The sequence below is a fragment of the Brachyistius frenatus genome, unplaced genomic scaffold (genome assembly GCF_029030835.1).
Source record: "Brachyistius frenatus isolate BFR_SWC_R1_liver_20210118 unplaced genomic scaffold, ASM2903083v1 Contig_20, whole genome shotgun sequence".
NCBI classification, from domain to species: domain Eukaryota; kingdom Metazoa; phylum Chordata; class Actinopteri; family Embiotocidae; genus Brachyistius; species Brachyistius frenatus.
In genome coordinates, this window is record NW_027210619.1 from 2,120,461 (window position 1) to 2,135,930 (window position 15,470).

At 41.7% G+C, this 15,470-nt stretch overlaps 2 protein-coding genes across 2 annotated transcripts; both read right to left on the minus strand.

Moving 5' to 3' along the window:
• Window positions 1-43: 43 nt before the first annotated feature.
• On the minus strand, window positions 44-13,533 carry setdb1b (SET domain bifurcated histone lysine methyltransferase 1b). Its single transcript, XM_069695864.1, has 25 exons — window positions 13,450-13,533; window positions 12,089-12,292; window positions 10,704-10,870; window positions 10,550-10,593; window positions 10,171-10,297; window positions 9,908-10,078; window positions 9,584-9,785; window positions 9,430-9,503; window positions 9,136-9,326; window positions 7,763-7,892; window positions 7,078-7,528; window positions 6,104-6,217; window positions 5,640-5,967; window positions 5,270-5,531; window positions 4,779-4,869; window positions 4,558-4,674; window positions 4,231-4,400; window positions 3,848-4,072; window positions 3,009-3,179; window positions 2,144-2,274; window positions 1,870-1,889; window positions 1,618-1,721; window positions 1,244-1,506; window positions 1,063-1,151; window positions 44-261 (listed from the first exon to the last, which is right to left on the minus strand). The coding sequence occupies exons 1-25, from the start codon at window positions 13,464-13,466 to the stop codon at window positions 144-146; spliced, it is 3,981 nt and encodes a 1,326-aa protein (XP_069551965.1). The 5' UTR covers window positions 13,467-13,533; the 3' UTR covers window positions 44-143.
• Window positions 13,534-15,284: 1,751 nt separating this feature from the next.
• Window positions 15,285-15,470, minus strand: LOC138619233 (cortexin domain-containing 1 protein). Its single transcript, XM_069695520.1, has one exon. The coding sequence runs from the start codon at window positions 15,468-15,470 to the stop codon at window positions 15,285-15,287; it is 186 nt and encodes a 61-aa protein (XP_069551621.1).

The following is a 15,470-nucleotide window of genomic DNA, read 5'->3' on the forward strand; positions in this document are numbered from 1 at the left end:
AAAGCAACAAAAGAGCTGTAGCAAAATTTATAGTAAAACTTAAAAAAAAAAAAAAAAAAAAAAAAAAAGAAACAACACAAAGTTACAGTGATGAAGGGGCTCTTTAAGTTTCCTATAGATACAGCAGAGGTGATCCATACGGATCACAGCAGTCTTCCTCTGCACTCGGTGGATCCACAGCAGCAGAGCAGCACTTTACCCTCCACGCTTCCCACCTCATAGTTATAGTCCCATGTCAGCTCGGTGCCGGCCCGGATCCGCCTGCACGAGGAAGCAAGCAAGCAAATCAGTGCAAGCACAATATGTGAATATGGAGGCAATGTAATGCATTAATAAGTACATAATGTTGTAATTACAGACTGTAATGAAAGTAGAACAATCCTTCACAAAAACAGATAGAAAAACATAAGGGACGAATGTGGTTTTATTGAAAATCCTGTTTTGGTCTTCATACAATATTTGAGTGTTGAGAAGGAATAACTAAATATTTGTGTTCCTCAGCAGGTCGAGCGGGTCCACCACTAATCGCAGAGTTGATCATTTAACCCTTTGCTCCTCCCATAATGCTTCTTTGTGACATTTTAGTGAGTGAATTTGGAGCAATCTTAAAGTGCCTGATGGGGACTATTGATATGATTTTTACAGTGAAACAGTCGAGGAAAAAAACAGTCCTATGAAACCCAAGACTAAACACCACACAGCAGCACCACCCGAAGGCCATGTTCATACAGATAAGAGCATCGCATTGAAAAAAGAAATTGTTTACATAATTTTTTTTTCCAATGACAACGCTGCGTGGCTCAAATTTCCTCAGTGACATACAGTAACACTACCACTAGCTGATCAAGCACAAATTCCTGCGAGATTTATCGCTGACATTCATCTGACATCTCTGACCTTTTAACTCATGAATGTTTCACTCAAATCTGCCCTGGGAATAATTTTTGTATCGGTATCTGAAACAACACACACGTACAAATGCAGAACAATTATTTTCCTGAGGTCGGCAAAAACTCATCAGATGATGTCAAAAGAATCTGTGACAAACTTGCAAAAACTCACTTGCTGGCGAAGAATGCCACCCAGGGGAACCGCAAGTCGTGTGTGTCCACGAACACATTCTGGACGAAGAGGTTAGGACTGCAGCTGTGCTGTAACACGGCGAAAAGACAAGAGGTGACGGTGTAAAAGAAAAGAGCACATTTAAACAACATTAAATGGTTGTACTGAAACAGATTCTTACATTGAGGTAACGCCCGAGGTTTCCTTCCAACTTGGCATCAATAATGTAGCAGGACTCTTCACCGTCGAAGAACTGCCGGGTGTTTTTGGGAGTGTTGTCTCCGCCTCCTCCAGTCTGTCCCTGCTGCCCACTTTTCCCCCCCTGACCCCCTGGCCCTCCCCCGCCTCCAGACACACCTGTTTTTACCATCATGCCGTGGCTGGTTTTCAGGGCGATGCCACGAGTAGATTTCACTGCTACCTGCTTTTTAGGCAAACCTGAACCTGAAGCAGGAAGAAGAAAAAACAAAACGATGACAAGTGGAAACGGTCAGAACCACGGGGTTATGACAGATGTGGTGTGAAATCAGCTGCTTTCCTTTCTCTTCTGTTTACCTGGGGTGACTTTCTCTCTCTCCTTGTTGTCTTCAGATCCTGAGCTGATGGTCTGAACATCATCGCTGTCAGAGAGCGTCATCACATCCTGTTTTTTCACGTGACTGCAAAAAAACAAAATGAATCCCAAGAACAGTCAAACTTCAGGTCATATTATTGATCATCAAGTCACAGGATTATAGTTAAATAAAATGTTTTATTTCAGGAAAAACTAAATATCCTTTTAAGCTTATTTTGGAAATTTCAACAAACCTCTTGTTGTCTCCAGTTTCCTGTGATGAAAAAAGAAAAGTTACGATAATTGTGCAAAACAATTATGAAACAAAAACACCTAAAGTACCACCTTGTTAGATTTACTATCTTAAAAATGATCACATACTGCATCAAAGAGGAAAGTAGGATTACATCTTTATTTCTGTGTAAGACACTAATTATTTTTAAAAGGGTTGTTCTATATTCGTTAGATGTGAAATAAAAATGTCCATTCTCTGAAACATTATTCTTTCTTTGTGTTTTCTTCACTCGCCTTTTTCAGCCCCTGGCTCGTCAGCCAGGAAGCCACTTTGCTCTTCCCCGTCTCCTCCGGCATCGACGGTGGCTTATCATCATCAGTTCCTCTGACTGAGGCGCCCAATCCATCTTTACTGTCCTGACTCCCTGAGGCAGGAAGGAGAAAGGTAAGCGTCAAGAGGCAACACAGAAACCTTACAACACAGCGTTAAGACGTACGAAATGAATGCTGCAAACATTAACACGAACTAACTAAAAAAACAACTCCAGCTGTTTTAAAGGAAGGAAATTAATATGTTTCCCATAATCAGACAAGTGAGTCTGAGAAAGATTAAAGTGCATTGCCGAGGTATGTCCTTAACTCTCAAGTTACCATGTTGTTTACTTCAATAGTCACACACTCAAAATTACACTTGGAAGTGTAAAAAAAAAAAACAGGAAAGAATAATGCTGTCGACTCAGCCTGCAAATAACTCTTATTTTCATATTTGGTCTGTAATTTTCAAACTCACTGACAAATTGCGGGCAAACTCCAAGAATCTTAAATGATCTTTCATTTTTCTTATCAGCACAAAATACCCAGACATTTTATTTGAGGTCATGTGAAATAGAAACGGCAAAACCTAACCTCTAATTTTAGGACTTGAGGAACCAGACTGTTTTAGTTTTTAATCCGTCTGTTCTCTGCTGCTGAGATTTAGGGAGACGATAGAAAAGACTTTCATACAGTCCTAAAGCAGCTTCATGACCGATCTGGTCACTAACGTGCAGTCTCGCGTTCAGAACACAACCAGGTCTAACGTGAACAGTCTTTCTGGTGAAAATAAAAAAAAAAAAAACAGCGAACGCTGACAGTCTTTACAAAGGTGCAGCCGGCTCACCTTCTTTGTTGCCCTTGACCTGACCACGTGTGGTGTAACTTCTCCACACCGAGCTGGAGCTGAAGTAGTTCTCCTTCACAAACGTGTCGTCTGAACTGTCGCTTTCATCTTCGCTCTTGGAGTCTTTATCGTCTTCTTCATTGCTGTCGCTTGATGAGCTTGGGCTTCGGGCTGCGAGAAGGAAAAAGATTTGAAAAATCTTATCGGGACTGAGAATATTAACTGGTGTGGCGGGGCCCGTCACAATTATTACATAATTGCCTGATCGCAGAAGCTGACTGCAATCATTTTGCCGTCATTAGAATTGGTTCCATTCATCTTTATATAAAAACAGCTGGATGAAACCAACAGACACGTCATATTTCCATCATTATTTCCACATCATTTTCTACCTTCCAGATTTGACTGGTTGTCTCTTAACGACATCATCTCCTCTTGCCCCCTTTTTCAGGCTATGATTGAATGGCACATGAGCGGAGAATTAGCGCCACCAACTGTGAGGCTCTTAACTTCTAATATTCGACCAACCGCAGTTTGATGAGCCTCTATTGACATTCAAATTTAGTTGCAAAGCCAAACACTACAGCAATGCTGTTGGCACATTTCATTTTTAAGCCAAATAAAAAAGGACAGCCGGATAACTTGGTGGAGGCGATTTGTTGGATTTGCAGCAAATATAAAATGAGCAGAAAAAGACGATTAAATCATGAATTGCAATTATTACTATGACAATTAATTGTCAACTAAAACTTCATGATCGTGACAGCCCTAGTTGTGAGAACAATCATTACAGAGAAGTAGGGACCAGTTTGATCTCTGACCTTTGGATTTGGTCTCACCCTTCTTGGACGGTCGTCCCCCAGTGTTAGATGATACTAAAGCAGATGGCTGGATTTTTATTCGGGATACATCCACGCCGCTGCCCTCGCTGTCTGAACAGTGAGCCTCGCTTTCATAGCCCTCCTTGAAGTTCTCCACACTCTCTATGTGGTCCAGGTTAGCAAAATACTCGTCACCCATCTCGAGACCTTCTTTGTCAGCAAAGTCATCCGTCAAGATTTTACCTGGTAAAGTGGAAGGCAAAAAAAAGTAAAGGATGAAGTCTTCCTTCAGTCATGTCATTCTCTAAATTCAAAGGAAAACACAAACGAAGATGTCTGAATGTGCTTGTTTTCCATCACTCGTGCCTTTGCCGAAATATTATTCTAAATCTATTCCTCACCAGCGTAAATACAGACAAAGGAGCCCTTGGCCACGTCGTCCAGACATCGGATGCCCCAGCCTTTGTTCTGGGTCTTGAAGAGTTGAAGACGCACCTGCAGGCCGTGCTGCACCAGCCGGTTGGTGCACATCTGAGCAGAACATTTGCACCTCTTATTACACTCGTAAATCCTGAGAGAGAGCAGGAAAGAAAAGACAGGCAAATTAGCTTTTATACTCAACAGTAATTATCTTCTTAGGTGATTAGGAAGGATGAGAGTTGGTGTTTCTAAAGTACATGACAAGTGGGAAGTGCTTTGGTGCAGTGTGTGTGTGTACAATGTCTGACCCTGTGGGCAGGCACTCCTCTAATCGCTTGTGCAAATATCCTGCATTTGGGTTGATCTGTGCCCCTGGAGTGCAACCTGTAGCCTGAAGGGTCAGCTGGTGGCAGGAGCATTTGGACCTGGAATTAAGACATGAAGCTATTAAGAACCAAAGATCATCGCCAGACTATTAGGCAATGGGAGAAATATGAAATACGTTCCAAGGATGAGTCACGTCACTAACTTGTCTCGACATCCGTCGGTGCAATCACACCCAACCAGGAAGTCTGCACTTGTGTTGATGACTACTCCATCTTCAGGAATACGCTCTTTACCTTGAAGAGAGGAGAACGTGACATATTTATCCTGTGCAGTGCATTGTAAAAGTGATGCAATCAAAAGTGTGTCATAATTTTTTGCCCTTTTTTTTGTCATGTTTCACAACATGTTGATAGACGCTGACCCATATGAAAGGAGAGCTCTTCAGCTCTAAAAATGTGAAAAAGGGATGATATTCATGGAGCTCTCAGCAGGAACAGTGAAGTCCATCCCTGACAACTCCGTCTGGTCTCCGTCTGGTCTCCTACATACGTCACACAAGTCACAGTCTCCATGATGTGATCTGATCTAATCGGACCTGACACAGCGATTGTCTCAAAAGACAAAAGAAATTCAGTGCAGTCAGATCTCGGCACATTAATCTCTCCTTTGTCACCGTCTCAGAGTAATTCTTACTGTAGGCTACTTTAGGAGGCGGGGTGGAATCGATCTCATTGACGCAGGAAAGTGGGATGTCCTCGTTTCCGGCGGTGATGTCTGGAATGTAATAGAATGGCCTCTGTGGCTGGAAGGGCCGATCCACAAGCACGTAGGGGTCGAGACAGAACATCTCCAAGAAAATAAAGTCACAACGCGTCTGGAAGAGGTAGTTCTGGATATCAGACATGTTACGCAGGCAGAGTCCACACGGAGCTTTGTAGATCACATGGAAAGACATCTGAGGGGTGGACATGACAAAGGGGAAGGATTATATAAGGAAAAATTGAATAAAAGCAAGAAATGTATAGATTTTTGGGTGCCCAGTCATGCTGCTGTTCACGTTTACCTTGCGGTTGACTTTGCGTCGTCCTGTCATACGTCTGAAATCGTACAGCAGAGGTGTGAGAAGGGGGTTCTTTCCTCTGTGCATGTCTGGCTTTACCGGTCGGATGCGATTCAGACAGGCGAGCTGACATGTGTGTGCCAGGTAGAAGATGCGGTCTGTCGGGGCACGGTACGAGGGCTGATGTGGGATGGGGGCTACTGCGTGGGTCATAGGTGGAGGAGGAGGAGGAGGAGGAAGAGGAGGAGCGGGAACCAGAGATGGCAGCTGTCTCTGATACAACTGTGTAAATGTGGAGGGAGCAGTATTTGGGGCACTCAGTATTCTTCCACTATTGATTCATAAACAAACAGGAAAAAGACAGAAAGTGAGCTCATTAGTTTCTACTGTGTTAAAGAAAAATGTGGCTCGTTCCATCAGCTTTACAAGTAGTACATTATTAGTGTCATATAAAAAGGTGAACTCACCTCAACAGGTTGCTGGAACTGGAGGAAAGAGACTGCATGACTTTGGAGGCATGTGTGCCTCCCACCCCAGGGATAAACGGAGAAGTACTCTTCTTTGCCATCTGATGTTTATTCCTAGAAAACAGCAAGGAGAGACAAAGGCATACAATCAATACCAAAATCTACAATTGATACTGAGTGTTATAACACTGTTCATGTAAAAAAAACAATGCAGAATTTTTTACAGAAAAATAAAGTGTTTATGATGACTCTATCTAACCCCACCCATCATATAAAACCTCATTTAACTGTTAACTAGTGGATTGTAACTCGCAGATTATAGCAGAAGGCGTGTCTATAGACAAAAACTGTTTACATTTCCCAAACCGCATGCTTGTGTTCTAATACTTTCCTCACTCCTCCCCCTGATCTAACAGTGAGGGTGAGAAGGAGTTAGTAGAGGTCAACAGCTCTGGAGCTGTTGGTATCTCTGCCGCTTCATATCGCACTATATTTACGAGGTTGTGTACATTTTTTAAAAGAGCAATCAAATCGTGTAACATTATCCCACCTACTGTACATATTCTGTTTAATTTGGAAATTGGAGATGCGTCCCGTTACAACAGCTAAAGACACTCTGGGAGGAATTAAATGAAAAATCACTAAATCTGATTAATGCCTTTTTCTTTCAACTTGGTAAACAACAACAAAAAAATGCTTTGAAAAATGTTTGACGCTGTGTTAAAATATGTCAAAGCACCCTGTAACAACTGGACAAGTTGGTTGGTATCAACTTGTCTTGCATGAGAGAAAAGAGTTTCACCGCTGCTTATAATCTCTATAGATTTTATACAAGATCTTAATCTTGGTTGAACTAGATCTTGTGATTGTCATGTCAAAAGGCCTCATCTACCTTAACTTCAGGCCCCCCCCCCCCAACCTTTAAACAAAATGTATTAGTAGTGTCAGTAACGGGTTCACACATCATCACTCACTCAACACGAGGAGGCTGTAGAGGCTGTAGAAGCTGTAGAGCATGGGGAGGATGTAGAGGCTGTAGAAGCTGTGGAGCATGTGGAGCATGTGCAGCATGTGGAGACTGTAGAGACTGTAGAGGCTGTAGAGGCTGTAGAGATTGTAGAGGCTGTAGAGACTGTAGAGACTGTAGAGGCTGTGGAGCATGTGGAGGATGTGGAGGATGTGGAGCATGTGGAGGATGTAGAGGATGTGGAGGATGTGGAGCATGTGCAGCATGTGGAGCATGTGGAGCATGTGGAGGATGTGCAGGCTGTGCAGGCTGAGGGGATTGTTGGAGCTGTGGACGCTGTTGATGTTGTGGAGTCAGCGATGGCTGGCTGGGTGAGGCCGCCGGTGCTTTGACGGGAGAGACGCCAACTTGTCCGTCACTGGTGTACTGAACTACGGGACCTTTACTCCTCAACACCCCTGGAGATTGAGGAAGACAGTAAGAAATGAACATTGAATTACTGACAGCATATGACTGAGGGAGCTTAACATGATAAGAACAGAAGCACTGCATTTAATCATAATTTCTTCTTTTAGTACACCACATCACAGTGTTTATAAAATAATTGCAAGTGAGGGTGAATACTTTTTACACACACTTTAATAGTTGACATGTGTCTGTAGATACAGGTATGCACGGGTGTGTTGTGTTACCCATGTTAGGTCTTGTCCTCTGCTGGCCAGCCAGCTTCTTCTCCTGGGCGTTGGCTGTGGTCATCTTTAGATTGAACATCGGCTCCAGCCTGGTGGAGCCTCTGTAGATCCACTCACTCCTCTTATCATCCTGATAACAGGACACAACAAGTTTACTCTATCATTGTGAGGTCATTCTGATCCAGCACATTCATTCAAACATCAATTCAAACATCTGAAGATGTGTACGTTTTATTTACATTTTAGTCATTTGGTTTTGGTTGACCAAGATTTTCACAGGTTTTAGGTCAATTTAATTGCCAACCCATTTTCAAATCTTCTGAACGTTTCAAGGGGCCATCTTTGTGTGTGTGGTTACCATGGTTAGTGTTATTATCGTCTATCGCAGGGTTAATGCAAAAGCCTCAGTTAATAAGTTTACACACACACACACACACACACACACACACACACACACACACACACACACACACACACACACACACACACACACACACACACACACACACACACACACACACACGTCTCTCCTCGGAAAATCCGGTCATCATTTCCAAACCTGCTCCTCTAGCATTAGCATTAGCTCACTTGTTGTTCCCCGCTGACGAGCAGCATACCTTTTAGATGGCTCACTCATTTCTATATTAAAATACTGTGAATTGCAAGTAACGCTCACTGCAGAGCAGTTTGTTTGTCTGTTATTTATTGTGTGACTTTGGCGTTCGTTTGGATCCGAACGTGTTAAAACACGACCAAGTTTCTGTACCGATACTTGGGACGAACCACGATTCAACCTCCATCTACTGCAGTAATACATTGACGATGTAAAAACACCTCATACAGGTCAACTTAAAAAACTATTGTTTCTATACTGAAATCTATTCAGACTCTCTGATGGCAGCATTAAAGGTGTCGGACTGAAAGTAACGTTAGATTACCGTTACTTCCAGATCACGCGATAAACATCTCTTATAAATGTCTGGTTGCTGCCTGCTTGTTCATAGTTTGTCTCATGTTTGGTTTCTGCTTCTTCTCTAATTGTCACTGTAAATTGCAGATGAGTTTAGCTCATAAATCAGTTTTGTTTTTGTTCCATAATGTGACCCTCATCCCCAATTGTAGTGCAAGTTCACAGATGGTGCAAGTCAATGAATAAGACTTTACATTTAAAACGCTGAAGTTAATTTGCCCATTTGCCGGTCTTCAACATTATCATTTAGTATTTAGACATTGACACAACATTTAAAACATGTCATCACAGCCGTTTTCAAGTGTTTTCGTTTGGTTTTCATCACAATAAAACAGGGACCGATGATTATTTTTCGTCATAGTTTTCGTGAACAAACTTAACACTGATTCTGGTGCCGACATACCAAAAAGAGAATCTTGACCAAGCTGCCGTCCACTTCCTCCACTTTGCTCTTCCACCAGGTTCCCTCCCACTCCGTCTTGATAATCTGGCCAACCTTCAGGAGCACCATTGGTCTGCTGGGATAGGCAGTGATGTATTCCTCGATGAAGTCTCGACATGATGCGTCCTCTATGTCCTCCCAAGTGCGCTTTACTGTGAGAATGAGAATAAAAGCATGCTTTAATTCACCAGTTTACCACAAGTTGCTGCTTTTTTTTTTTTTATATCAAAGAAAGCCTAAGAAATTGGCTCTTACATGGTCGGCAAACTGGGTGGAGCTCAGGTAGAGTCACGTATGAAGCATAGCCATCATCAAAGAAGATCAGAAACCTGAAACACCCAGGAGGACATTTATAGCAAACACAGGAGATCGGCACCTCCACCACCTCTTCAGATGTCCGTCCACTCACCTCATGCGGTTCTTGTTGTTGGGCATCTCTGCTATGATTCCAGCATAGAGCCACTCCAGGTCTGCGTCCTTGTACTTGGCGACTACACGAGCTCCGACATACAAACTCTCCAGGGTGGGGTTGTAGTCAAAAGCCACATGATTTCCAGACAGCAGACTCTTACCTTTATCAAACTTCACTTTATACTTGAATACACCATTTCCTGAACGGAGACAAAGGGGGGGTGTCATGAGGAAAAAATTCTACATATAATGTAGTATTCAATACTAAAAATCATTTTTAAGGTCAGTCTAAAGAACCGAGAAGAAGAAGAAGGAAACACACCAACTGGGTTGATAGCAACCAGTTGGCCTTTGAACCACGTCTTGGTGCGTTTCTTTCCCAGAATGCTCATCCCGATTCTCAGCTCGTCCTCTGTCACATTGGGGTTCGGCTGGGTCATTGACTGAGACGGCATTTGGGACACAATCACCGGTGGCGCTAAACTCTGAATACCTGGAGGGTTAAAAAGCAACACACATGAGTATCAGTCATACAGCCACACAAGTAGGATGCATTTAGCGATACCTGCGGCGCGTGCTGCTCACCTGACTGAGCAGAAGGCTGTGCTGGAGATCGGAGCAGCGGAGCCCCTAGTGAAGGCTTGCTGATCATTTTGACCAACTTCTGCACCTGCTGGGAGGTTTTATGTAGAGCAGCAGAGGCTTCCTTTAACTGGCATAATACAGACAAAGGATAGACTGTGAGTGACTGTGAAAGAAAACTCGGTTATGAGCATCTGGTTTATCATTATTCATATGCTAATCATCTACTCGTAATCCTTTACTTTTATTTATCTCTTTGGGACAAATTACAAATTGTAGACAGAGATTTAGTGCAACTTAACAATAACTCAGCACATTAATCAGACCAGGAATGAAGTGAAAATATTCCAGATCAATATAATGATGATTTTGTTGCTCTCACCACTGGATCTTTGCCAGGAGTTAGAGGCTTCTTTGGAGGAACCACTAAAAAATGATAGAGAACAGAGGACAACACATAATTAATGACCTGACTTTGTCCATGGCATCGTAGCACTGAATGGTGACTCTTCTCATGACAAAACAGCCCGACTTACAACAGCCAACAGCGATGACGTCATCGTCGTCGTCGTCATCTATCTCAATGACTTCAGAAGACAACGCGCCTCCTCCGCCTCCTTCGTCCTCTGAGCTGCTCTCCCGGTAGACGAGACCGTTCTTGCGGTAAGTTGCCTTCACCAGTTTCTCACACTCTAATATAGACCTGAGGAAGATTGGGGAAGAGAGATGCGAGCATGTAAACTAATGAGGCACCAACCCCGCCCGGTGGATCAGTGCTGACGCCGCCACCGACCTTAGTGAGTGGAGAAGATACCAGGTTTCTTCATTGACGAATAAAATTCAGAGGGTTTTTTTTCAACAATAATTCAGGGCGCAGCATAAAAATGACTCCCATCAGTTCCACACACTGAAGGTTACAGATTTTAAATACACCTCCAACACCCTAAGATCAGGTATCAGAGTTGGTATCAGGAGAGGAAACAGTTGGGTCGGTGCATCCGTGTGTACAGCCTGTTGTCACACATCACACCCACAACCAAAACTTCGTTTTGTTTTTGTAGAAGATGTGACTGTCAAAATATAACTTAAACATAAAGCACAATATGATGCAGTCAAATTATTTAGGTGAAGTCATAAAATCAGAGAAGTATTATTATTTATAAATATTTATTTATTTACCGGCTACGAGGCCACGAGAGCCACCTCTGTTGGATGGTAGCGCATTCGAATAAACAAATATTTGTCTCCATGTACGCACGTGTTTGCTTTATAAATACTGCGATGTGTGTTTGATAATGTTTCCAGGTGTAACTTCACTAGTCTCCCTTCAGATGAAGCCTCATGCTGCCTCAACTAAAGTAAGATCACAATTACAAAAATGAACAATGAACTTCAGAGTAGAACTGTAATGACTTGTCAAGTAAACAATTAATTGTTTGACGGAAAATTAATCACCAACAATTTTGATAATTGATTAATCGTTTTGAGTCACGTTTCAATGAAAAAAAAATGCTCCAATTCTCCGATCGCAGCTTCTTAAACGTGAATATGTTCTGGTTCTTTCTGCCCTCCGTGATGATAAACTGAATATCTTTTGGTTGTGGATGGTTGGTCGGGACAAAACAAGACATTTTAGGCTGCAGCTAAATCTAGGGAAACACTACTCAACATTTTTTTTACCATTTTCTGATATTTTAAATTCAAGCTAATTGTTTAATTGAGAACACAATGTTCAGATTAATCAATAAGGAAAATAATTGATATTTGCAGCCCGGCTACACAGTATACCACGGTAACAACGAATAATACATATAAAGGATAATAAACACTGACATGCAGAGGCCTCACAGGCATAGTTAGGTTGTAGTCGTATATAAACACACACTTTATAAATAAGAGAAATAAGTTGATTTCCACTCACTGGTTGGCATCATTGAGAAGCATCTCTGTCTTCGCCTCCTCCTCCTCTTTCTGCTCCACCCATTCCTTGAGCTCTGTCAGCTGAGCCTTTTTCTTCTGCACAAGCTCGCTCTTCTCCACGGCATCTTCAATCCACTTTTTTAGCTCGTCCAGAGAAATGCCCAGCTCTTCCTCCAGACTGGGGTCCCAGCCCTCCACCTCCATTCTGACAAGGGGACAGAAGAAAACATACAAGAAGTACAGAAACATTAGCACTAACCATTTCAACCTCACTTTTTGCCTTCTTGTTCTTTTTATGTGTATATATACGGTTTTAAATTATTTGAAATTTCATTCTCTGTACATAGTGCACATTTTCTGTGTGCCTTTTTCCAAAGGTTCACCCATTTGCCCTCACACGCCAACGGGAACAGATACCATGCAAGGTGCTGGCCCTGCGATAAGAAGATGACCTGATATAAAAGAAAACGGTGACATACAAACAGATTTTGTTTCTGGATTTCAAACCATGAACAAGTCATTCTGCAGAGTTGATTCTGTTAGTTTCGCCTCCTCACGGGAAAAAAAATGTTGTGGACAAAATAACAGAAACACCTGTCAGTATAACGCAGCATAGTTCAACAGCACCAGAAACATAAAGTTTAGGGCGGGGAGGTAGGATTCATAGCAGGACTACATGTAGATAGGTGGATCTAATTAAAAACTGTGTACTGGGAAAGGAAAATATACTTCTTCTTTTTTTAATATCATGATCATGATTAAAATGTTTCAACCAAACTTGTATCCCTGCTTGACAACAATGCTGACCCGTTGTTGTGTAAACATGTGTGGAAAAAAAAACCGTAGTAATGCGTATTGATATCCTTTATAGTAACGTGATCCCCACCTATTATTGACTGGATATTTAATCTATTAGACCAACCTTTTTTTTTTTTTTTTTTTTTTTTTTTTTTTTTTTTTTTTTTTTTTTTTTTTTTTTTTTTTTTTTTTTTTGGGGGGGGGGGGGGGGGGGGGGGGAACAAGTGAAGCAGCTACCTGGTTAGCACGAGACACAACCTACAAGTCCAAACACTGTCACGTTACCTGAAGAACTTCCAATGTAAATGTCTGCTAATTTAGTTAAAGCTGCAAACTTAAACCATTATAACTTTCGTTGCAAAGTACGAGGAGCAAAAAAAAAAAAAAAAAAAGACACCAAACTAGAATCTAAATAGCTTGTTAGCTTAGCACGAGCGTGAACAATATCTCATCTGCTAAGTGACTGATTGCAGGAAAACAAAAGAGCGCCGTGTCGTTGACGTGCGCTGTTAAAAGACACATCAGGCGGTAAGACCTCAAACTTTGTGAAGAAGCAGCACTCACCCTTCACCGCTCTCCATCCTGCCTGCGCGCAAATATAAGGCTGGCGAGCTATGCTACCAGTTAGCTCCAGCAGGGAGTGCGTGTTTTGTGTCCCGGGGCATCCCGAAGAGGCGGTGTTAGGTCGATCTGTTGGGTTCTGTGCAGTGAGAGAGCTCCGCCCACTCAGGTTATTCAGGTTTTATAAAAAATAAAAAAAAAAATGTGCCGCTAAAATCACATGCAGGAGCCAGATAACGGACGATACTTTAATTAACGATATCTAAGTCATAAATCGTATTATTGTTTTATAATCAATCAGGTTCTGCGATGGGAATTAACTGGGATCAACTGTGGGGACATTCATGAACAAAATGTGACATTTATATATTTCCTGATGAGGCTCCAAATTTCAGGAATTTTAAAATGTCTGTCTGCATTGATGGATTTACTTCTTTACACTACATCTTCCACATGCTCGAAGCTACAAACGCCCCGGAAGTGACTTAGAGAGCGATTACTTCGTCAACTAAAGGCCCTTTGGATGATTCATTTATCCATGGTTGCATTAGGTATCCATTTATGACCTTGGAAGTGTTTAATGCAAGCTATGAAACCATAAAACAGACTAAACAAAGTTTTTTTTTGTTTTTTTTAAAGTGAAACATTGCAGTATTTTAAAAGCTGTTAAAGTAGTTGGATTTAATTGTGTGTAATTTTTCAAATAAATTGAGAAGACTTGTGTGAACCGAAAATTCCCATCTGACTAAGAAAAAAAATGTTTGAGGCAGTTGTATGACTCTTGTTTAAAGTTATTTTGACACTTTTTTTTTTTTACATTTTCCCGTCATGATAAATACTGTTAATTAGTAATTACTCCTATTACTACTATTAAAACGATCTACTTGAGAACCACTGCAAAAAAGGGATAACCTTGTTTGATACATCCTTAACTCTACTGATTTTGACTCTACAGAAAGACGCATCAGTAAATTACCTACATCTGTTACAAGCCACGGGGTTGTTTAATTTGATCAATAACAAGCAACTTGCACGAACCTTCGTGCAAAAGCTCCAAACTAGTGTGACAGAATTTGAGGGGGAAAAAAGCAAACATCTTTGTTGCACGGAGAACTTTGAGACATCTGGGCTCTGTTAGTGTGGCGGGGAGGGCTTTTGCTTTTGTTTGAATCAAGTAGATTTAACAGAATACTTTGTTGTTCGAACGAACAGATCACATTTAATCTCAAAGAGTAACCTCAGCCTTTGTGTTTTCTGTGGTTCAATACGAACGATCAGCTCTGCTTTATTTGCTGACAGGAGGGTTTTTATTTTAAAACTGCTTTTGTTTGCTCTGGTGTTTGTGCCAACTACCTGATAAGAGTAATCAAAAATTTGATATGCCAGTTTTTGGAGGGTTCTGAAATTGAAAACATCATAATATAGATATGCAGGTATTGATATTGATCACAGTAATAGGTCCTGCAGGCATGGAAACATTGCTGGTTTAGTTGTTAGATTTAAAAAGAATAAACATAAGCAACTTGAAATGTCATTCCTGGTAGAAATGGAAGCCAACGGGGCTGTTTGTAAAAACAAAGCAGTAATCTCAGTCATATCTTTAACAAAGCACTAGATATGTATGTGATTGTCTCTGGAACTCGACATTGAATACTTACATCATTGGAAGGTGCAGATGCTGCTGGTAAACAATTTTCATCAAATATGTCATAAAGGTTGAAACTAATAAAGTCTGAAGTTGCTCAAACAGACTGACTCCTCAAAATATGTCCTGGCTTGTGTGTGAGTTTTCATTTTCTGTCATCCCATCTTAGGTTTGAACATGTCTCTGGTCTCCATCAATCCTCCGATTGCTCCTCCTGGTATGTAGTGACAGTGACGGCTCTGTAAGGGTCCAGCACCATCTGAGCACAGCGGACGATGGTCACCAACAGGAAGAAGCAGAGGAGGAAGAAGAAGAAGAGAGCAAAGCCGAGATCCACATCCACATCCAGTCTGGCCACAGGGAGGCTCGTAGGGTCCAT

Coding starts and splice junctions, on each gene's coding strand:
- setdb1b (XM_069695864.1), bottom strand. Junction 9,504..9,583: donor AACAACAAGAACCGCATGAG/GTGAGTGGACGG, acceptor TGGGTGTTTCAG/GTTTCTGATCTTCTTTGATG. Junction 262..1,062: donor GTGGCATTCTTCGCCAGCAA/GTGAGTTTTTGC, acceptor TTCCTCGTGCAG/GCGGATCCGGGCCGGCACCG.
- LOC138619233 (XM_069695520.1), bottom strand. CDS start 15,470: ATGGACCCTACGAGCCTCCCTGTGGCCAGACTGGATGTGGATGTGGAT.